Source organism: Choloepus didactylus, chromosome 10 (genome assembly GCF_015220235.1).
Source record: "Choloepus didactylus isolate mChoDid1 chromosome 10, mChoDid1.pri, whole genome shotgun sequence".
In the NCBI taxonomy this organism is placed as follows: domain Eukaryota; kingdom Metazoa; phylum Chordata; class Mammalia; order Pilosa; family Megalonychidae; genus Choloepus; species Choloepus didactylus.
In genome coordinates this window covers 26506882-26531802 of record NC_051316.1, presented here as the reverse complement: position 1 = coordinate 26531802, position 24921 = coordinate 26506882, and the positions used below count along the sequence as shown (strand labels likewise).

The window sequence follows — 24921 nt, the reverse complement described above, 5'->3', positions numbered from 1 at the left end:
AACATAAAATCGAGAAACCAATAAATGGGAAATATGAATAAAGAAAATGGGGGGGAAAATCCAGAAAGCCATTATCTGTCTATGCCAGAAATAAAGAACAGAGAAACAATAGGGGTTATAATTGACAAAATATTTGGAAAAAATTTTTTAGTTTTGAAGGGTTCCTGAGTACTGAGCAGGAATAATAAGTGAAAGGGAGAAAAAACATACATAGACATATCTTGGTGATAGCTCTGAATTCCAAAGATAAAGAGAAGGATTAAAAGATTCCAGAATGAGAAAGAGAAAAAGAATGATTTATAAAAACCAAAATCAACACACACACACACACACACACACACACACACGCACACACACGCACACACGCACACACACACAGGTTATCAACAACAAAAACTGAGAATCACTCATTTCTGCAGATCAGACTTCTGCTTGGTAGGATTCTAGATGACAATAGAGTAGTTAAAGGTGGCAAAATTCAGATCACTATCTGAAAAATTATTTTTACTTGTAGTTGTAATCAATGGCTGAAGAATCATTAATATGTGGAACAAAAGAAAAACATCTGTTGACACCCAGGGACTCAGAAAATTAATTACTCCTGGTCTGAAAACATTCCTCAAGGACATAAGCCAGTAAATGAAATACTGATCTATACATGAAAAAGTCATAATTTATAATAAGCAGTAGTAGTCAAAGATCTGATATTTACTATTAAGTCTAAATTATTGTTGATGGTGTGGCTGAGAGACTTAATGAAATTATAAAAAAGTAATTCTCAAAAATTTGAAGCCATGGTACAAAAAAATTAGTTACAACCACAAACTAAAGCTCCATATAATCTCAAGAAAACATTTGGGGATTGTGTTAGAATTTTCCTTTCATCAGGGAAACATCAGGATATCTTGATCAGTTCTCAGAATTCATGTCAAAATGTGTTCTTAGATGCTAGCAAAAAACTTAAGGGCAGCAACTAAAAGAGTCGGGCATAATTATCACTCAGGGAGCTTTTTAAAAATGCAGATGCTCAGGCCTGCACCCCTCCAGGCACTCTGATTCGGTAGGTCTAGAGTGGGGCCCTTGAGTATGCATTTTAAAAAGCACCTCAGGTGAGCAGAGACATGGATAGACATTTGCACTTGGGTGTTTATAGAGGCAGTATTCATGATTTCCAATGGGTGGAGGTGGCCTAAGGGTGCACTGACTGAGGAACAGATGGTGAACTGTGATGTATGCACACAATGGAATACTGAGCAACTACAAGGAATGAAGCTGTGAGACTCTCAACGAGACTCTCAGTGAGGTGAATGGATCCTGTAGACAGCATGTTGAGTGAAGTATGCCAGAAACAAAGGCAAACACTGTAATTCTTCACCGATATGGACTAACTACAATGTGTAACTCAGAATTGAATCTTAGAGCACAGCCTAATGGGGAAATGATTATTGTAATGGTCACTAGATTGTAAGCTCTTACAGCAGTCACATCTGTTCCTGAACTGTAAAGGCTATCTCCAAACTGTGAGATGTTGATCTCTTAGTGTATAACCCAATTGGTCTCTGGAACATTGGGTATCTGTGTTACACCTGACACTCAGAGCTAGAGCTCGGGAGATATGAATATCGGTATTAACGCATACAAACTATTAAAAAAAAAAAACTGAATTAGAGTCCAGACTTCAATTAAAGATATGAATAAAGCAGATCTGGTTAAGACTAGAGCAAATCGAGCCAAAGGGTAAAGGTTGAAACTGACTGTTAAAACTTCAACTTCCATGTGAGACCAAGGGAAGAGATATTTATTTGGTGTAGGACCTATATTTTCTAAACAATAGTAACTTCTACAGTCAATTTGTTCAAACACTACAATTACATGGAACTTTGAATAGGAATTGAGCTATGGTAGGTCTATATAGATTAGAATGAAATAACAACACATCCTAAAGTAATTTGAGTGGAGAATAAAAATGTATATTCAGGGCCACCCTGAAGAACTGGGGAAGATGCAGAGGTGTTGGACTTCCTTACTTGGATTGTTGCTAATGTTCCCACAAACACTGGGGACTGACGGCTTGATGTGCTGAGCCCTCTGTCTTGGGGCTGGCCCCTATGAAGCTTGTTGCTGCAAGGAGAGGTTAAACCTGCTTATAATTGTGCCTAAGAGTCTCCCCTGAGTGCCTCTTTGTTGCTCAGATGTAGCCCTCTCTCTCCAACTAAACCACCTTTGTGGGTGACCTTGCTGCCTTACCCCCTACATGGGACCTGACTCCCAGGGGTGTAAATCTCCCTGGCAATGCAGGGTATGACTCCTGGGGATGAATCTGGACCTGGCATCATGGGTTTGAGAACATCTTCTTGACCAAAAGGGGAATGCAAAATGAAACGAAATAAAGCTCCAGTGGCTGAGAGATTTCAAATGGAGTTGAGAGGTCACTCTGTTAGACCTTCTTATGCACTATATAGATAACACTTTTTAGGTTTTAATATATTGGAATAGCTAGAAGTAAATACCTGAAACTACCAAACTCCAACCCAGTAGCCTTGACTCTTGAAGATGATTGTATAACAATGTAGCTTACAAGGGGTGACAGTGTGACTGTGAAAACCTTGTGGATGAGTAGAAAAATGGGGACAAAACCTAAATGAAAAATAGGGTGGAATGGGGGAGGGGTAATTTGGGTGTTCTTTTTTTCTATTTTTTATTCTTATTCTGATTCCTTCTGGTGTAAGAAAATGTTCAAAAACAGATTGGGGTGATGAATGCACAACTATAAGGTGGTACTGTGAACAGTTGATTGTACACCATGGATGATTGTATGGTATGTGAATATATCTCAATAAAACTGAATTTAAAGAAAAAAAAAAATGTTAGAGCCCAAGTCATATAGAGCACTAACTACTTCTTGACAGTCAGGGTATTATATTAAAATATAATTTGGGGACAAAAAAATGAAATTGAAATAAATTAAATGGGGGGAAAAAAACACCTCAGATGATTGTGATACAGATGAGAAACACTGGAAATTAGATGTAAAACTTTCAAACAACAAAAGAGCACCAAGAACATGAAATTATTTCAGTAAATAATAGAAAACAAGGAGTGTGCGCAGGTAGATAGAACTCAGAAAGCATGGCAAATACAAAACATAAGGTATCAGAAATAAGTCCAAATGTGCATCTGAGTGAATTAAAACTCCCTTTTTAAAATAACTCCCTTTGGGGGAAAAAAAAAGAAAAGCAAAGAGAGTGACTCTCAAATTGGGATAAAAGGAAAAGTTATATTCAGTTATATGTTTATTATTAGACATATGTAAAATATAAAAAGAAACAGAATGTTGAAAATAAAAATATAGAAAAATATCTACTCAGGGAGATAGTAACAAAAATTAAGAAAGAGTGGCAGTATCAATAGCAAGCAAAATATTAATAGAATTCAGAGCTAAAGGCAATAAACAAAAGAAAAAGGAATACAACCTGTCAGGAAGGTGTAGCAGTCAGTGCATAACAAAGTCAGCAATCTTCTACTATGAAGAGAAATGGACAAATCTACACTCATAATGGGAAACTTAATATACCCCTCTCAAAAATCAATAGATCAACTAGGCAAAATAAGTAAGTATATAAGTAATTTGAATAACACAGTTATCTAGCTTAATTTAATATATATATAAATATAAGTTTATAACAACAGAGAATACTCAGTCTTTTCAAACAATTGTAGCATATTTTAAAAAGTGGCCATATATTTTAATAGAAATAACATAGGATGTTCCATGACTCCAATACAAAAAAAAAAAAAAAAACCAACTAGAAAATAACTGTAAACATGTAGCTAATAAAAATTTCCCTTGGAAACAACTCTTGGATCAAAAAGGAAATCAAAAGAGAAACATTGATTACTTAGACATAAATAACAATGAATCAGTTTTTAAGTTCTGATGCTAATTTAGAGTCTTAAGTTCACTTGTTAAGAAATATGAATGGCTGAATTAAACAAAAGAGATCATTTAGAAAGTCAGAAAAAGAACAAAATATCCCTAAGGAAAATAGAGGGAACTATATAAAGATAAAAATATAAATTATTGAAATAAAAACAATGTAAACATAATAAATGAAAATTTTAAAGAATTCATTGAAAATACAGTAAAATAAACTTTGATAAGTATAATCCAAGGAAAAAAGTCAAATACGCACAAAGACTTTAGGAAGCATGTTCCAGTTTGCTATTGCTGCCGTTATGCAAAATACCAGAAATGGATTGGCTTTTATAAATGGGATTTATTAGGTTACAAATAACCTAATTTCCAAGGCCATAAAAGTGTCTAAACTAAGGCATCAACAAGAGGATACCTTCACTGAAGGAAGGCCAGTGGCTTCCGGAACACCTCTTGTCAGCTGGGAAGGCATGTGACTGGCATCTGCTAGTCCTTTGCTCCCAGGTTGCATTTAGAAATGGGTTTCTCCAAAATGTCCCTGGGCTCCTCTTCTCTCAGCTCCTGTGCATCTTTGCTTCTTTCTCCCAGGGGTTCTCTGTAAGTGTCTAGGGGTCCTTCTTAGGTTCTCTGGGGCAATCTCTGGTCTTCATCTCTTAGCTTAGCATCTCCAGACGACCTTCTGTCTGCATCTCCAAGCATCTCCAAATGTCAGCCAGCATCCAGGTCTGTGTCGGCTCTTAGCTTCTCTCTTAAATACTCCAGTGAACTAATCAAAACCCACCCTGAGTGGGCAGGGTCCACAGTAAGAATAAGGACAAAGGAATAATAACAGCTAACAGTTCTCAGTACTTTCTATAGATTATCTCACTTGACAATCACAATATTCTTGTGTGATAAGCACTATTATCACACCCATTTTACATGTGAGGAAGCTGAGGCACAAAGAAATTAAGTGACTTGCCTAAGTTCACATGCAGTTAAGTGGCAGAGCCAGGATCTGAATCCATGCAGAGCCTATACATTTTTTTTTTTAAATACACACACATTTTAATCAGAAAACTAATAATGGAATATTACCAAAATAAAAACCAAGCACATACTCAATTAACACATTCTATATTTCAAAGAATAAGAAGCATTAGGCATTTATGCCATAAGTTTGTTTACAAACATATCCTGTATGCTATACAAGTTTAATATGAATTTAATAGAGTTTGATCGTTATTTTAGGATTGAGATTTTTAGAATGCTCATCTTCACAGCTGTTTCATTAATGAACTAAAACATCCTTATTTCTTAAGAAATTGGTGTCTTACTAAAAAGAAAGGTGCAGCAAATCCAGATCCAAAGAACAAAGTCATCATAACTAGTACCTGCCACTTGTTTTCCACTGAAAATGGCAAATTCCTCCCAGGACACTCCTCATAGTGGCTCCTATGGACTACAGAGGCCTTGAACCTCTGGATGCTCTGCCCTACAGGGTGCTGTTGGAGGCTCTGCAAAAAGCCAGAAACTAAGAGCAGAAGAAATGGTGACACCCAACTCCTTATGCTTTCTTGACCTTGTCTCTAGTGTGCAAGGCAGAGCCTATACTTTTAAGCAGCTTTTCCATTGACAGCTGTCAAGGAGAATGGTCAAATAAACAAATCTCTGATTTTTTTTCTTATGACATTTGTTGTAATTTTATTCTTTTTCATCTAGGCCATAAAGAACTAATATGTTATTTATCCCAGTATCCCCTCAAGGCTCAGTGCACTGTGCCACACACAGAGTGGAACTCAGTGAAAGTTAGTTGACGACAAAACTAAATAAACAGCATTCCTTTTCCTTTCCCTCTCCTTCTACTAACTCTCTGGCTGGAAGAACCAGGAAGAGAAATGAAGCTATTAACCTACACTTTGTATAATGACTGTGCAATACTTGTCCCTGCATGGTAAAAGATCCTTCACTTAAAATTCCTGCTTTATGGACCAAGAAATTGGTGAAGCATAGGTCCAAAATAATATGTATATAAAATTTTGTCTGTAAAGATGAGGGATGTGCATTCTAACAGAATCTATCCCATTCCCCAAACAATTGACTGAGCATTCACCTCAAGGACATTTACTCAGATCCATATCTCTTCTTGAGAGCTCAAATGCACTGTAGGAGAGAAAGAGATCATGAGCCCCTCAGCATCCTGATTGTAGGATGGAAGCAAGAATGCAGGTCACTTTCCCCTGGTGAGCCGGATAACAGGACCCCCCATTCCCCTCTGGGGTTGTACATAAAGATTTGCAGGACCCCAAGATGCCCTCTAGTGGAAACCCTTCTCTTTGAGGAGGAATGGGTGAAAGGATAGAGAGAGGATGTGAGCATCAAATGCAACATATAGAATGGCCATACATGCTAAAAATAGTTTCCCCCAAACTGTAACATTCTCAAGCATGTAGGCAGTATGGTCTTGCCCATGTTTATGGAACAGGTAGTCTAATTCAAAGCATCCAATAAAGCATCCATTTGGGAGAAGCTGCAGGGAATAGACCCATTGTTAACCAGTATGGCCAGTCAAGTTAGAGTTTTAATTAGCTCTGTGATTAGTATCAAAACACCTGTAGTACCAGCCAAGCATGCATAGCCTGGGCTTTCCTCCAGAGCTCCTGAGTCAAAATCTCTGTGGCTGAATATTATAAATCTACACTTCAACAGGCTTTCCAGGTGATTAACTTTGCTTCCCCCAGTGTTGTTGTTTTTTAACTTTTGAACAGTTTTATTAAGATATAATTGACATACAATAAACTGCACATGTTGAAAATGTACAGTTTGGTAAGTTTTGACATGTGTGTACCTGTGAAACCATCACCACAATCAAGAGAGTGAACACATCCATCACCCCCCAAATTTTATTTGTACCCTTTCATAATCCATCCATCCCTCCCATCCTCACTGGTTCCTTCCCATCCCCAAGCAACCACTGATCTGCTTTCTGTCACTATGGGTTAGTTTGCATTTTTGAGAGTTTTGTAATCATTTGGGAACACAAACTTTCATTTACGTAAGACTGTCATAAAAAGAAAAGTATGAACTTAGGAAAAGTTTTGGGACAATGGAAGATGATGTTTGTTACAGAAATAAAGTTGACAGTTATGTTTTTTCTATAAATACTTTTCAGTAGCTAGTATTTAATATGAATTTCTATTTTTGCATTATTAAATGATATAGCATATTGAAACAAAAATGTTTCTTTAAAAATTAATTAAAAGTTTAATAACATTGCATTGTCATGTCCCAAAGCTATCTCTTGAACCCAAAGTTGTTTCACTTGATTTTTGTTTATTTTTGTTTTAAATCTTTTTGCAGAGCATATAGGATTGGGCAGTGCAGGGATGTCAAAGTTCTTAGGCTGATATCCTTGGGAACTGTGGAAGAGATCATGTATTTACGACAGGTATACAAGCAGGTAAATATATTTCATTTTTTTCTAATTAAAAAGTAAACACTTGTCTGTTTTCAAAAATTAGGGGCAGATTTTTGTAAAAAATCAGTTTTTAATTTTGCTTACTAAAATGTGGAATTTAATAATATTATGACATATACTCTAGAATATACTTCTTATGAAATAGATTCTTAGGTTCAATGAATTTTAGAGCTGAGAATTTCTTAGAGCAGTCCTTCTTAAACATCAGTGTGCACATGAACCACCTAGGGATCATGTTAAAATATAGCTTCTTATTAGTAGGTATGGGCTGGGGCCCATGATCCTTTGCTTCTAATTAGCTCCCAGGTATGCCAGTATTACCAGTCCAGAAACCACAATTGGAGTAGCAAGGTCACAGCTCCCCCAAACTTTGGGCCAAGGAAGGGTATGCTACAGATGGGTTACAGGTGCCTGGAGACACTGATCCCCAAAGCTCTCTGGGCAGCACATCGCCTATACCAGCTTCCAGCCTTGAGTAGCCTCCTCTGTTCCCTCCGGGGGATGTTCATATGCTACCATTTTCTATATGCACCATGATATGAAAAAGGACTCGGGAGCACTGCCTTACTTAGAGAGATCTAATACAACCTTTTCCTATAATACATAATGAAACTGGGAACCCAGAGTCACCCCAGTGAATGACATTATAGGAACAGAACTCAAGTGTGTTAACTATAGTGCTAGTGCTTTCTGTGTTCATCTAAAAATGCATTCACTCTTTTATAGCCTTAGGATATCAATTACCATTCCATTTTTGCCCCTAAATAAACAAAGTTTATTTCATTTATAACTGCTCACTTGAGAAGATCTGGTTTGAGGTTCAAGTTTAATTATAAATGTTAAATTTGGATGGTTCCCTATATATTCAGTTGGCATCTATTTAAGAGCAAACATGTGCCACATTTGGTGATAGTTAACCTAAGAATGATCCAATCTTAAATTTATGCTATTTTCTTAATTCTAAAAAAAGAACTTTACACAGAAGTTTTTGTTATTTTCTTAAAGCATTTAGCTCTATAAGAAACCTTTGATCTTTTTGTTCTTTGGAAAAGCACAACTATTTAAAAATTATTTTTTCAGACAAATTTAACCAATCTTGGAAAAAGTAGCATATTGTTTTTTTCATCTTAGAAACAGTTCTTTAGAATACCTTCTTAGACTTGCTGTAAGAGTGTTTCCTCAATCACGTTCTCATTTTTCTCAATTCTATTAGTATATACATTTCCTTTTTATCCATTATCTGACTCATTTAATGAAATAAAATGGCCCGTTGGAGGGGGAAGAAAAGCTTCAAAAGATGAGGGTAATTGAAGTATTTAGAATTTCATATGATCTAGTTACTTATTAAATATTTTTAAATGTGAGCCACTTAGGAAAGTTTCTACCATACAACTTGGCAGACACAAATAAAGATAAGTCAATCATGTGAATAAAAGGTATTAATTATGGTTTAAGGAATCTTTGGCGTTTAAACCAATGGTGCATATGGAGCAGACACTCTAGCCTCCCAAGTATTCCTCAAATCTGTTCTGGAAAAAAAAATCCAAAAATTATCTGAAAGTAAAAAACAACACAACTTTTAAAATTTTGGAAAGCAAAAAGAGTTCTTGTGACCCAGAAATTATTAGGAATCCTTAAGGATAAAAGGCAGTTAGGATCAGCGTGAAAGAAGAAACCACACTAAACTCAATCAGAAGTCTACTGGTGTAACTTCTGGATATTCCAAGCTCAGAGTTAGCAGATACTAAAATGAGAAGGGAACCTTGGGTTAACTATGGTATTCCTTCTTTGGGGTATCATTGATGATACAACAAGGTAGCTTAACCCTTACATTCTTATCCAAGTTGACTAAATTGCAGTAAGCAGAAGTGTCAGTTCTCAAGTGGGAACAATAAGTGGAAATCCTGGGAATAAAGAAGCAAGACAGAGCTTTGAATTTTTGCTGATCTCTTCCTTGTTCTAAAGACTAAATACTTGAAACCCTCCCAATAATCACTGGAGTAGGCTGAGATAAGTGGGTAAGGTATTTATAGGTTAAGAAGGAACTGCAAAAGCAAAGGTAAACACTCAACCAAGAATAATTAATGAGTTTAGGGAAATAACTACTATGAAACAGGCGTTGTAGTGGGCTGAGTGATGCCCCCCAAAGGTATTGGGTCCCAATCTCTGGAACCTGTAAATGTGACCTTACATACAAAAAGGGTCTTTGCAGATATGATTAAGTTAAAGATTTTGAGATGGGGAGACTATCCTGGATTATCCGGGACAGTCCTAAAGCAATCACAAGTTTCCTTGTAAGAAGGAGGCAGAGGGAGATTTTTCACAGACAAAAGAGGAGAAAATGAGACTGTGGAGTCAGAGAGTGAATGCTGGTAGCCAGCAGATGCCAAAACAGGCAAAGAACAGATTATCCCCTAGAACCTCTAGAGGGAGGGTAGCCCTGCCAATACCTTGATTTCTGCTCAGTAATACTGATTTCAGACTTGTGGCCTCCAGAACCCCATGAGAATGAATTTCTGTTGTTTTAAGTCACCCACTTGTTGTAATTTGTTACAGCAACCATAGAAAATGAATGCAGGCACTAAAGAAGTATTAACATTAGAGAAAACAAAATTAGGAGAAAAGACTGAAGGAGATTTTTAAAGAAATATAAAAAATGTCTTCAAAGGGATGAATCAGGTTGTAGGAGCCCTGAAACAACAGACTACTAGGGAAAAGTTTCATTAGAGATCCAGAAAATGAAAAACACCACAGATGGGCTTAGTAGCAAAGAGGAAATAATTCATCTAAAAGAACGGGCCAAGCAATTTTCCAAGATTACAGAGCAAAAAGACAGAGATAGAACACATATAAGAAAAGTTAGGAGAAATGGATGCTATTACATGTAAAAGTTCCCATAACAGTCTTATAGTTGGAACAGAAGAAGGAGAAGGGAAGAAACCCCAAATAAAAGAAGAAGCATTTAAAAAGTAGAAAACAAGAGGCCACTAATTATATGGGCCCACCAAGTGCTAAATAAGATGTATGAAAATAGGCCCATACTTACACCATCTTTCTAGAATTGTGAAACACCAAGGACAATGTAAAAAATCCTTAAAATTTCCAGAGATAAATTTTTCTGGAGAGGAAAAAAATCATTGCCTGCAAAAGCACTAGAATTAGATAGACATGTAACTTCTTATTAGTGAGTTATGAGGAATAACTTCAAAGAAGAGAAAATTCTAGCCCTACATTGTTAAAGAAATTGAATTTGTAATCCAGAAGTTTCCCACAAGAAAGATCCTAGCACAGATGATTTCAGTGGTAAATTCTATTAAACATATAATATTCTTTTTGAAGATAGAGGAGGAAGGAACACTTCTAATTTGTCTTCTAAAGAAGAATCCTGATACCAAAACTTCTTTAAGACATTATGAGAACAGAAAAGTACGGATGAGACCTCTCATAAACATAAAAGTAAAGTCTTTAGCAAAACATTAGCAAATTGAATCCAGGAGTATGTAAAAAAGATAACACACCATGAAAGATTGGAGTTATTTAAGTAATGCAAGGTTGGTTTAGTATTTAAAAATCAACCCACAAATTTTGCCACATTAACAGAACAAAGGAGAAGAATCATATGATCATCTCAATATATGCAAAAAACACTTTTGATAAAATTCAATATGCATTCATGGTAACAACTCGCAGCAAACTAGGAATAGATAAGAACTTCCTCAGTCTGAAAAAGGATATCTATGGACAACTTAGGCCTAAGGTTGGGATGTCCTCTCTCACAACTTCTATTCAGTATTGAACTAGAAAGCCTAGCCATTGCAATAAAGCAAGAAGAAAGAAAGAAAGAAAGAAAGAAAGAGAGAGAGAGAGAGAGAGAGGGAGGGAGGGAGGGAAGAAAGAACTGTAAAATAAAACTGAATTTTTTCTCAGGCATCATGCCTGTATCTGTAGATAATTCTATGGAATCTACAAAAAACCTTCTGGAACTAATAAGTGACTTAAGCAGGGTCACAAGATATAAGGTCATATGCAAAACTCAATTGTATTTTTCTATATGCTAGCAACAAAAAATTGGAAATGAAATTTTTTAAAACAATGACATTTATAATAGTATCAAAACAAAATAATTGGGACTAAATTTAACAAAATTCGAGTCAGACTTTATATTGAACACTTCAAAACATTCAAGAGAAATGAGAAGTCCTAAGTAAATGGAGAGACATACCATCTTCATACATTGGAAGACTCAAAATTGTTAAGATATAAATTCTTTCCAAAGTGATCTACAGATTCAGCATAATCCTAATCAAAATCCAAGCAGACAGAGTGACGCCATCAACATGGCAACATAACCAGATACTGAAAACTTATCTTCAGAGAATCAACAACAACAAAAAAGGAAAATTCTGAATTGTTTGAAACTCTGGAGGAGGATATAGACTGGAAAAGGACCCTGCAAATGTCAAATTGAAGAAAGAGAAGAAATATCAGGTAGTAATTTTCCATTCTGGACAAGCCAGTCCTCTCCTGTCCCCCTCATTTGGTCTCAGTGTGGAAAAGGCACAGAATCAGCAAATGGGACCCCTCCCATCAGGGGCACAGTCTATAAAATCTCTCAGTGCAGCGAGACAGACCCCCACCATTTGAAGACCTGGGAGACAGGGGAGAACATCTCAAGGCCGGGGTCAGTGAGGGACAAAGAGACTGAGAAGACATGGACAGAGACTGTGTTTCCAGCCCTGGGTCTAAAAGCCCTTCCCCCACCCTTGAGGGAAGCAGCAGCAGGCAGCCATTTCCTAGCCTTGGGGGAAGGCAGGAGTACTGGGTCAGCTTAGGGAGTAATTTGACATTTTGGAGCCAAACATCAAGCCAAATTTTGGCCAGCATAGTGAGGTCATAGGAATCCCACAGTTTCAGCTCACCTGTGTAGATACAGCCTGTGCTTGAAGGCAAAGCAGCCTCTGAGGACAATTAAGTTACTGAACAGTGCCATCTCCTGGACAATTCGGAAGGTGCAAGGGAATTGAAACACTTCAAAAAGTTGCTCCAGACCCTTTCTTAGGACCACAGGAGGTGGTCTACATGCCCTGTACAGAAACCTGGCCCTGTTTTGGCTGAGACATATGGAAGACCCAACCATTAAAGCAGAGCTCTAAAACAAACCCAGGTCTTGCTGGCCAGTGGAAAACAGAGTACCGCCAGAAGCCGGCAGGTCTATATTACCACACACAGTGAACTTGCTGGGGTGCCCAGTGCCTACCTCCCATTTCTGTGGCAGGCCACGGTAGTTGCCTGATTTTGGAGGGAATACTGGGGGGTAGAGCCAATCTGACAACTGGCCAGTGAGAGAAACAAAGAAAAGATATATATCAAAGATAACCAACAAGAAAACCCTAGGCAAAAGAGAGAAAACAATCTCCAGAATAAACTAATAAAGAAAATCAGATGCCTAGACAGCAAAAAATCATGATCCACACTAGGAAACACAAAGATATGGCCCAGTCAAAGGAAAAAACTAATACCTCAAGAGGTGAAACAACTAATTAAAGATGTTCAAGCAAATCTTCTAAATCAAATCAATGAGTTGAAAGAAAATGTGACAAAAGAGATGAAGGATATAGAGAAGACACTTGGTGACCCCAAGGAAGAATTTGTAAGCTTGAAAAAAACAAATGGCAAAACTTATGGGCATGACAGGCACAATAGAAGAGATGAAAACCACAATGGAGACATATGACAGCAAACTTGGAGAGGCAGAAGAAAGGATTACTGAGCTAGGTGACAGAACATCTGAAATCCTACAGACAAAAGAACAGATAGGGAAAAGAAAGGAAAAATATGAGCAGGGTCTCAGGGAACTGAATGACAACATGAAGCGCACAAACATACATGTTATAGGTGTCCCAGAAGAAGAGAAGGGAGAAGGGGCAGAAATAATAATAGAGGAAATAATGAAAATTTCCCAACTCTTATGAAAGACATAAAATAACAGGTCCAAGAAGCACAGTGTTCACCAAACGGAATTGATCCCAAATAGACCTACTCCAAGACACTAATCAAATTTTCAAATGTCAAAGACAAAGAATTCTGAAAGCAGCAAGAGAAAAGCAATCCATCACATACAGGGGAAGCTCTGTAAGACTAAGTGCAGCTCTCTCAGCAGAAACCATGGAGGCGAGAAGGCAGTGGTATGATATATTCAAGGTGCCGAAAGAGAAAAACTGCCAACCAAGAATCCTATAATCTGGCAAAACTGTCCTTCAAAAATGAGGGAGAATTTAGAATATTTTCAAATAAACACTGAACAGGAGACCTCCTCTACAAGAAATACTAAATGGAGTGCTACAGACAGAAAGGAAATGACAAGAGAGAGAGGTTTGGAGAAGAGTGTAGAAATGAAGATATCAGGAGATAGAAAGAGGGTAGAGATTGAGCATTTGATGCTGAAGGAGTATAGAATATTCAAGAGGATTGATTATATAGATCCAGAAATGGATAGCACAATACTGTGTGATGGTAGCACAATATTGTAAGTACACTGAACAAAGATGACTGTGAGTACGGCTGAAAAAGGAAGGTTAGGGGTATGTATGACACCAGAAGGAAAGATAGAAGATAAAAGACTGGGACTGTATAATTTATTGAAACCCAGAGTGGTCAATGATTGTGATTAAATATACAATTATAAGAATGTTTTTATGCAAGAGAGAACAAATGAATGTTAACTTTGCAAAGTGTTGAAGATGGGATGGTATAGGGGAAAAAATGCAATCAATGCAAACTAGGGAGAAAAAAATCCAAACAGACTCTTTAATAGAAATTGGTAAGCCTATACTAAAACTTATATAGCAATGCAAGGGTAATCAATAGCCAAAATAATCTTGAAAAAAATGGGAACAAAGTTGGAGGACTTACATCATCTGATTTCAAGATTTACTATAAAACTTCAACATAGTATTGACATTAGGATAGATGAATGAATTATTGGAACAGAATAGAGAACCCAGAGATAGATAATGTGTCAATTGGTCAATTGGTCTTTTGAAAAAGAAGTCAAGAGAGTAGTAAGAGAAGGGAGAGTTTTTTCAACAAGGTGCTAATAATCAGATATTTATATGGAAAAAAATTAACTGTGTCCCTATCTCACATCTTGCAAAGAAAATTAATTTGGAATGAATTATGGCTAAACGTATTAAGCTTCTAGAAGAAAGCATAAAATAACTATACAATTTTGGAGCAGAGATTCTTTTAAGAAAAGACACAAAAGCACTAACCATAAAAGACAAAAAAAAATGAGTTCATCAAAATTAAAATATTCTCCTCATCCAAAAACATTAAGAAAATGAAAAGGCGAACCACAGAGTAAGAGAAAATATTTGCAATAACTGTATCTGACAAAGAACTTATATCCAGGATATATAAAGAATTCCCTCAAGTCAGTAATAAAGGTTGAACAAACCAAAATTTTTAAATAGGCAAAAACTTAACCAACATTTCACATGAGAAGATATGCAAATGGCCAAAAAGCACGAGATGATTCTCAACATTATTAGCTATCAAGGAAATGCAAATTAAAAACCATAGTCAGAGACCACTACACATCCACTGGAATGGCTAAATTTAAGAAGACTGATAATACCAAGTGTTATCAAGAATTTGCAGCCATTGACACTCTCATACACTGCTGGCAGGAATGTAAAATGATAAAACCACTTTGGAAAATAGTTTGGTAATTTCTTGTAAAAGTTAAACATGTATTTCCTAAACAGCCCAGCAATCCTACTCTCAAGTAATTACCCAGGAGAATTGAAAACACATGTCCACACAAAGATTTGTACAAGATTAAGCCTAGGAGCTTTATTCATATACAACCCAAGTCTCCATCAGGACTTAGACATAATGTTATATATTATATAGTTGAATACTACACAGCAATTAAAAGGACCATACTACTAATACACGCATCAACTCAGAAACATTATGTTAAGTAAAAGACAAACACAGAGGATAATGTATTTTATGAAGTTTTAGATTTAGGAGATCCTGGATTTTTACTGTTGGTTGACAATGTACTCAGTCACAATTAGTTTGCCTCCAACATGATTATCATATAATTATTTTAGATGATAATTCTTTAGTGATGTAGCGATTATTTCTGCCAATTTTGGTAGTTCCTATCGTAGTAAGAGTCTATAAAGGAGAAATGTGTATTCAGATGTATGCTTTTATTAAACATTTTTTGTCAGGTGAATATACCATAGAGTTGTCATCTTGACTCAGTTTTAGAAAACAGATAAAATGGAAAATATGAAATCTCTACTTCAGTAGGACTGGCCAGATTATTATTATTTCACCATGATGGCAACATCTGCCAGAGAAATTAAAACAAAATTTCCTCCCTAAGGAGATTCTGCCTGCTACAGCTAAAGCTGTGTATATACAGGGAATGCCAGGAAATTCTGACATATTGTTGGAGCAAACACTTCAAAAATATCTTGTGTTTTTTCTATTTTAGCAACTGCACTGTGTGGTTGTTGGAAGTGAAAATGCCAAGCGATATTTTGAAGCAGTTCAAGGATCAAAAGAGCATCAGGGAGAGCTTTTTGGGATCCATAACCTCTTCAAACTAAGATCCCAAGGGTCTTGTCTTACGAGGGACATCCTGGAGGTGTGAAATTGTACTTTGACTTTTTTGTTAATGTTTTAACACTGTTTTTTCCCTCAGGAACTTTGAAATACGTTTGTTGGTGCCTTTTCAGGGAAATTTTTGGTTTTCTTTATTTTAAAAATGCCTTATGTTTAGAAATTCTACTTTTAGAGAAGTAGGAAATGAATTATTGTGTCTCTAAACAAAGGTTTTCCCATGCATAATTATAAATAATGCACACACAAAAATACAAATGCACATACTAGACAGTGTAACCTCCCTGGCCATTTTCCGACTGACAAAGAGAAGTTTATTATTTTGAAGACAGCTGTTGAAGTCAAGAACTAAAAAAAGAGACTTTCCTAAATAAACAGAAATATAAAATGTGTTTTGATTAAAAGTTACCAAATACTCTCTGAGATGCACTCTCATGTCTCATGGAGATTTTTGTTTTCTGTTCCCAATAAAAATTCCACACCGATATTTTTCAACTCTCCCAGTTGTGTTCATCTTCAGCATACAGATGTTTCTTATTCTTCAAACAGGATATGTATATCCTTTTAAAAAATCTTTACATTCTTTAATATGTTAGAATACTAAGGATATTAGCCTATTTTCTAGTTGATATTGATATGGGTATCATAAAATCCTGAAATGTCATCTTTTCCAACCCCCTCATCTTGTAGATGAGGAAACTGAGATGCAGAGAACTTAAAGAGGTTCCCCTCGACCCAGGACTTTGTAGTAAAACTTTAATGTACTTCATTATTCGGGTAAGATCCACGAAGACAGTTCTAGGAACAATTGGTCCCTGTCTTTAAAAAGCTTAGATCATAGGAGGTAGAAGAGGATGTTCACATAATAAACATATAATATCAGTGAACATACACCAAACAAGTTCAGTAATTCTTCAAAGTAACCACTAATGACTAGGAAGAGAAAGGTATATATATTTTTTATATTCTGTAAATATTAGAACTATTATTCAGTGATGTGTACTGCTGAATTTTTGTGTCACAGAAACTACATTTGATTCTGAATTGAGTGGCCCATTTAAAGCTCTTTTTTTTTCTCGTTTTTGAACATCATGTTTCTTTCATGGACATGTTCTCTCCCATTCCTCTTTTCTTATCAATAGCCTTATTTATTCTCCAGGCCCGGCTCAGATCCTATCTCCATCTCAAAATACTATCTGACATTCCAGCCTGTATTCATGTTTCTAACTTGAAGTCATTGTCTGTCAAACATTTTATTATTTATCCTGTTTTCTGCCATATGTAAAGCAGTTCAGTTCTCTATTTTATCAGAATAGCCACCTAATCCTTTATTAAACAGCTGTTATCTAAGACGTATCAGGATGACATGTTATTAAATGGAAAATTCTCTTGTTCACTAGTTGTCCCAAGTATATCTTGTTTTTCTACCATACATGTCTTACCTTTTGTTTATGGTAGACTATGCTTAACTTCTTGCTAGGTGCATCATAGGCACTTAAGAATTAATTTAAATTTTGAATTAAAATTGCTCATTGACATCAACCAGAAGTTAAAATTATTCAGACCTGGTTAGAGTCATGCTGCTTTGGACCAAAAGCTGTTTTAAAATATTATTATTCCAAGTCTTGTATCATGGGAGCATAGAGCATACAGTAAAAGAAGTATCTCACTTCATGTGATACCTTTTTAATTTTTAAAGATTGTAGAAAATACTTTTTAAAATGTTTTAAGATATAGATATTTGAATTTATTTATCACTTTAACTTGATGATTTCTGGGCCTCTTAGTTCTATTTTGTATTGACTTTCTGTTCTCTATATCATGGTTTCCCTTTTGAGTTAAATATTGAGTGTTCATTTCACAAATACTTATTGAGCATTTGCTTTTCGTCAGGTACTGTGCTGGTTTGAATATATTATGTCCACCAGAAAAAGCCATATTCTTTGATGCAATCTTGTGGGGCAGACATATTAGTGGGGATTAAGTTGGAACGTTTGGATTAGGTTGTTCACATGGAAATGTGCCCCACCCAAATGTAGGTGATAACTCTGATTAGATAATTTCCATGGAGGCATGGCCCCACCCATTCAGGGTGGGCCTTGATCAGTGGAGCCATATAAATGAGCTGACAAACAGAAGGAACTCAGTGCAGCTGTGAGTGATGTTTTGAAGAGGAGCTACAGCCAAGAGGGACACTTTGAAGAAAGCACAGGAGCTGCAGATGAGAGACAGTTTGAAAACCGCCATTGAAAGCAGACTCTTGCTCTGGAGAAGCTGAGAGAGGACAAATATCCCAAGTGCAACTAAGAGTGACGTTTTTGAGGAACTGCAGCCTAGAGAGGAACGTCCTGGGAGAAAGCCATTTTGAAACCAGAATTTTGGAGCAGACGCCAGCCATGTGCCTTCCCAGCTAACAGCCCGACACCATTGGCCATCCTCCAGTGAAAGTACCCGATTGCTGATGTGTTACCTTGGACACCTTATGGCCTTAAGACTGTAACTGTGTGACCAAATAAACCCCCTTTTATAAAAGCCAGTCCATCTCTGGTGTTTTGCATTCCGGCAGCATGAGCAAACTAGAACAGTTACTTTTCATAGAGCTGGGCATATGGAAATGAATTAAATTGACAAAAATCCCTGCCTACAAGAGGTTTCCATTCTATTTGGGGAAGACAATTAGTAAACAGAATAAAGAAGTGAAGTATATAGTTATGTTATAAAAAGGAGTAGGGAAGGGAGGTAGGGATTGTCAAGGAAAGAGCTTTGCAATTTTAGGAGTGGCATGGAAGCCCTCACTGAGAAGGTTGCATTTGACTCTAGAAAGAAGTGAGGGAGGAAAGCATGTTTTAGATAGAGGGAACAAATATAAAGGTCCTGAGGGAGGAGCATGCCCAGCATGTTTTCTGAATGCCAGGGAGTCCAAAGAGGCTGCAGGGAAGTAATCAAGAGATGGGGTGGGACAGGTTGAACGAGCCAGCTTCAAACAGTAACTTTGACTTCTACTTTGAGACAAAGTAGAGTTTTGAGCAGAATGACATAGTCTGATTTACATTCTCTCCATTATCTAATGAGAATTAGGCTCTAGAAGTGCAAGGGCAGAAGCAAGAAGCCAGTAAGGAGGATATTGCAATAATCCAGCCAAAGATTGACCAGGGAGATAGTAGTGGGTGATGTGAGAAGGGACTGGATTCTATATATATCATCCAAGTAAAGTTGACAGGATTTGCTGCTGGACCTTAGGTATGAGAAAAAGCAAGAAGTTAAGGATGACTCCAAGGTTTTTGGCCTGAGCTACTGAAGACTAGAGTTACCAGTTACCTATCACAAAGGGATTTCAACAGCTTGAAGATTACAGGTGTTGCCAGTTGCATCTGCTCAACCATTTAGCTTCTGTTGAAGGGATAAATGGCAGTGCTGGGAACTAGACTCCCCACACCCTTGTAGTAATAGCCACCAGGCAACAGGAGGAAAGGACTCAGGGCACTTCAGGAACTGTTATTCTCTGGAGTTCTATTGGGGAGAGTCTCATTCTTTGCCTTGGGTACCAGATGGCCATTGGTATGTCTATGTATTCATAAGTTGGGCATTTGTAATTCCGGTGATGGTAGTATTTTTTCCCATTGTTCTAGCAACAAATGAAACCTTAAAAAAAGAAATAAGCTGACCTTCTTTAGAAGGAGAATTGAGTATTCTAGAATCTAGGCCATTGGATACCTCTGCCAAATGATGTACCAAAAGCTTTAAAAGCACAAATACTTTCCCAAAAGATATAGCAAGCCTATCATATTATTGTCTTTTTTTATAGTTTCATATTGGGATATGCCTTTTCATTTTGATGTCTACCATCCCTAAGTTCTCAATGAACATTTTTGAATGAATAAATCATGAACAATGTAGGTTAGAAGATCAAGCTCCCAATATTGGACATTATCTGTTGTGTTTAAAGTGTTGCTGATACGTCCTTACTATAATTATTCCATGAACATGGTTATTCTATGTATCATTACTGAATAAATATATACTGTTTTTTTTCGCTTCACATCCCCTAGTAGCATTTTAACGGAGTTGACCAATAAGTGTTATTAGTTTTCTACAGCTGAAAAAGGAAACTTTAAGACAAGAATTAAGAATGTTTTAGAATGTTATATAAACTGTATATATAAGTTCCTTAATTAGCAAATTGAAAAATAATATTAAGAGAGCTCAAGCAAGCAGCACTCAGTTTTCCTTTCATTGCTGTTTTTTTCTGGTTGTTTTGCTGCATATTTTACACAGTTGTTGCATTCTTTATTGCTGACATTACAGAGAGAAGGCCAAGTGGAAGCAGGGATCATGACAGCTACAACATGGCTGAAAGAGGGACCTCCAGCACACAAACTTGAAACAGTAAGTAATTTTTGAATCTGTAGCCCAGAACTACTAGAAAGCATGTACTTTGACAATTTTAAGTTTTCTTTTCCTTTTTACTTTGTTTTTCAAAATGTAAAAAAAATCCTTAAAATGTAAGTCAAGAAAAGACAGTCAGAGGACTGTCAGTAAAATTAATAATTTAGGCTAATTTAACATTCATATCATAAGAAAAATTCAGGAGCAGTCATCAAGCATTTACATCTAAAATGGAATTTTAAGTACACCAAACTGTAAATACAAAATTAAATGCACTATATAGGTGACCAACCTGGCTCAATAAATAGTTTTTTACTCAACTGCAAATTAAATGAGAAAATAGCTATCAGTGTGTGTTTAAAATTGTTAAATCCAAACCTCAGAATCATTCTCTGGAACATATGCTTAGGATGGAAAAGTTCCTGTTGTATATGTTTCCACAATTAAAAAAAGAGAGACTAAAGAGACAATAACAATTAAATGCAGTACATGATCCTGGACTGCATGAAATAATGGAGAAGAAAATGTTCAAAAGAGTATTAGTGGGACATACACAAAAAATTGGCGAATGAACTGTAAGCTTTATATTAGTGTTAAATTTCTTGAACTTGAGAAATATCCTTATAGTGGTTACACAAGTGGGTATCCTTGTTTTTAGGAAAGGTACATAGAAGTATTAAGTGTTCAAGGAACATAATATATATATCTACTACTTTCAAATGTGTAGACAATAAAGAGGTAAGGCAAATATAAAATGTTGACAGTTGATGGGTCTGGGTATCTGGGTCCTGGGTGTTTTGGAGTTCTCTGTATGGGGTTTGTATTATTTTTTTTAACTGTTCTCTAAGTTTGACATTATTTCAAAATAAAATGTTTTTAAAAATCTTTCTTGACTCAGGCAGATATTTTATTTGGTTTGAGATCTTGAGATCACCTTTGGTAGTTTGTCATCTCACATGTCAGAAAATCTACATGGTCATCATAAGGCCTTTTTAAAGTTAAGAATATATGTGGAAATTTTGTTGTTGCTGTCACTACTGTTTTTTTTTGTTTGTTTGTTTTGTTTTTCTTATTTGTTTTTAGGGATTTAGCTATAAATATATGCCAGCTCAATGATTTTGAATTTGGGATGAACATTTCGCTGAGGTAATGGAAATACATGAAGATCAAATGTTGGCAGAAATATTACCAGATAATACTTTCCTGAACTCTTTACAAACAAAGCATATTTATTGTCTCAGTTTTAGGGTATATTTAGCTCTGGCTGATGTGAAAAAACAAATATCGGATTTGGTTTTGTAGCAAATTTTACTTCAAAATGTCTTCAATATGTTCCTTATCTTTGGTGATTAAGAGCCTATTGGATCTTTGATTTTTATCCAATTAAAACCATTTTCCAAATGTAAATTCTTTACTTTGCTAAATTCTGCAAATTTGTTTCATTCTTAAAGCCTGATTGGAAGTATCTGTTGGATTACGATAAACGCCAATAATTCTTAAGTAATGAGTTGTATGCTTCTCCTTTTTGATGCTAGGATCTTTGGTTCCCAGATCTCAGAAGCTGGCCTCTCTCCTCTGTGTTTTCCTTTTAAACAATTTGATCACGTAGTGCACTAGTTTAAACTTTTATTTATTTGGGCAGGTTATTCAACTTGGAAAGAAAAAAGACTGTACCAGACTGTAATAGTAAATCCTTTACAGTGGTTTGTACTGTTAGAAAATACCAAGTTGTATACTTGTACATAAATTATCTGTCTGAAGTTAATTCCCTTCCAGTGTGATAGATTTGATATCATTATCTTTATGTGTTCTAATGTTTCTGTCATTGTTTCTTATGTAGTCTAGAGAGCCTGACTGTCAAGGACCCAGGGGCCCAGAACAACCTGCAGAACCTTTGGCAAGAGAAGCATGTGATCTCTGCAGTGATTTTAGTGATGATGAATCAGTGGGAAACTCAAGAATAAAGACTGTTAAAAACAAAGCATCCGATTCAAGTAAAGCTTCAGGTTCTCCAGGACAGCTTACCTTACTCCAGTGTGGTTTCTCAAAATTGTTTGAGACAAAATGTAAAGCAATTGGGGATAGTGATGGAAATGTTGCCTCTGACGATGAGAGTTCTGATGAGCAGCCCACCTGTCATTCAACAGAAGCCAAAGATATGATTGTTGGTTGTCAGAAAAGTCAGGGCTCTCTTGGTACTTCAAAGCATCAAAAAACACCTAACATCCTAAATCCAAATAAAAAATGTATTTTTGATAAAAGTGAGAACACTTTAAAAGAGAATATTTCTGCTGAGTCCAATGATGAGAAAAATTTTAATAATACAGCTGAACACCATTGCATTTTACAGAATGTCACAGAATCAGAAGATAGTGATGTCATCTTTCCCACACAATATACAACTAATAGATTTCCTAAGGATGGTATAAGGTTTAAACCAGCCTTGGATGGATCTGAAGATTCTGAAATAGAAAACCTTGTAAAAATAAAAAATGATGGTGATGATGGAAAGACTGATGTCAGAGGAAAAGGACCAATTTCAAAAAAATTAAATCCTGAGAATCTAACCCTGAACTGTATCATGAAACGAAAAGGCACTAGTGATATCAGTGACGAGTCTGATGATGTTGAAATAACTTCTAAGTCAGGAGTAAGCAAGCAAAGAGCTACTAGTTCTTTGAGGTTTAAGAAAAAAAAAGAAAGCAAAAGAGAACTTTACAATTTTCCTAAAATAATGAGGAAAACAAACCAATTGTGTGCAACAGATGAAGATTGTGACTCTCAGGCTATTGATGATTTTTCATCCTCAGATGATGATTTGTCTGTCAGCCACGTCACTTTCTCTAAACAGAGTCATAGACCAAAAACTGTCAAACACAGAAACCATTTTTCTTCAAAATTGCCTAGCCATTATAAGCAAAATATCACTTCAATATCAAGAAAGCCCATGGAATATTCAAATGAAAGAGTTGTCAATCAAGAGCAGATGTGTGAATCAATGGACAAATTTTTGGGTAACTACAGATACATTCTGAAAACTTTTCTTCAAGTGTTTGTTTTGTGAAATGATATAGTTCTGTTAGAGATTCTTGAATTAGCTTGTAAAATGGTCTGAAATCAAGATGCATCACTGAGGCATAAATGAGAAAAGGTGGGGGAGGCAGATAAAAGTAAAGACAGAACTTTGCCAGGTATCTCAGGATCCCCTCCATGTCCCTCATCTGAATCACAATCCCCTTCCCCTATAAATACTAATAATTCTGACTTTTTTACAGTAATTACATCTTTGCATTTTTTATGGTTTTATCACACAAATGTGCACACCTAGACATTATCTTTTAGTGTTGTCTGTTTTTTTAAAGAAATGTTATATAGTCTCTTTTTATCCACAGGGTTCCTCCTCTATCCTTTTCATTTCCTTACAATTTATCTATTGAAGAACCTGGGCCATCTATAGAGTTTTCCTCAATCTAAATTTTGTTGACTGTGTACTCTTGGTGTAGCTGAATATGTTCCACTGGCCTCTGTACTTCCTGCAAATGGGCAGATGGCAACAGAGACAGGATCAGAGTCAAGTTCCATCCCCTTGGTTAGTTTTTGACAAGACTGTAGGAAACACAATATGTTTGTTGGTCTCCGTCTTTATGATCTTAGCAGCCATTGATGCTTAATTCCTATATCTGTTTATTCATTCAAATTAATGAAATAGTGAAATTTTGTAGTGCTCTTTTTTCTTTTTCATTTATTAAAGTGCTTTTATAAACAAATACCCTCATCTACTGTTGCTTACCCAGTGGTATAGTTCATATAGGAAAGACAGGAAAATGCTTAATTCTTTTATTTATTAATTTTTAGTATAATAAGTTGGTTCTCTATCATCCTTCAATGACGACCCATTCTTTTTTAATATTATGAATTAGTTGATGTAAGCATATTTAATGGGTTCCAACCCATTGCAATTAATATCATTATTGAGGCCCAGTTGTCCCATCCTTGGCTAATGACATGAGCCTTTTGGCTCCTGAGCCCTTTTGACATGATGCTGGTCATCTTTGAAAACTTCCTTGCTGACTGGTATTACAAGATGTTCCAGGATCATCTTATATGTTTTCTGCCCTAGACCTAGAATCAGTTACGTCTCTTAAGAAGCCCTGGTTTCTTTTAGTGAGAAAGAGTGTTTCAACACCATAGTCTGGTGCTAGGGATGATGATTGATACTGGCTTGGTCCTTATTTCTGGGTCTTTACAGTGGACAGATTACATACACTTATATATACATAACTTACATGTACTTATATTTATATTTATATATGTGTTTACAAATACATATGTTTCTATATTTATATATATGATGATAATATCTTGTGAGTTTATATTGATACTTCCATTGCAAATCTGAGACTATAGCAATTTTACTTAGCCTCTGTATTACATTTATACTTCATTTCATCCATACTGACAACCCTGGTTCTCAAGCACATAGGAAGTGATTGAATTATAATGA

General features: G+C 36.0%; 2 protein-coding genes across 4 annotated transcripts in view; one reads left to right on the top strand and one right to left on the bottom strand.

Moving 5' to 3' along the window:
* Nucleotides 1-24921, top strand: part of ERCC6L2 (ERCC excision repair 6 like 2) — a 126251-nt gene that overhangs the window by 62710 nt on the left and 38620 nt on the right. For 2 of the 3 annotated variants that reach the window (XM_037797158.1, XM_037797160.1), the window contains 4 exons: nt 7274-7373; nt 15904-16056; nt 20337-20417; nt 22258-23431. In XM_037797158.1, coding sequence (XP_037653086.1) covers nt 7274-7373; nt 15904-16056; nt 20337-20417; nt 22258-23431 — 1508 coding nt within the window. The remainder of the gene's footprint in view (nt 1-7273; nt 7374-15903; nt 16057-20336; nt 20418-22257; nt 23432-24921) is intronic. The other variant, XM_037797159.1, reaches the window with a different exon arrangement.
* Nucleotides 5224-6803, bottom strand: LOC119505032 (cytochrome c oxidase subunit 7C, mitochondrial-like). The gene is made up of 2 exons (XM_037797719.1): nt 6762-6803; nt 5224-5430 (listed from the first exon to the last, which is right to left on the bottom strand). The coding sequence occupies exons 1-2, from the start codon at nt 6801-6803 to the stop codon at nt 5224-5226; spliced, it is 249 nt and encodes an 82-aa protein (XP_037653647.1).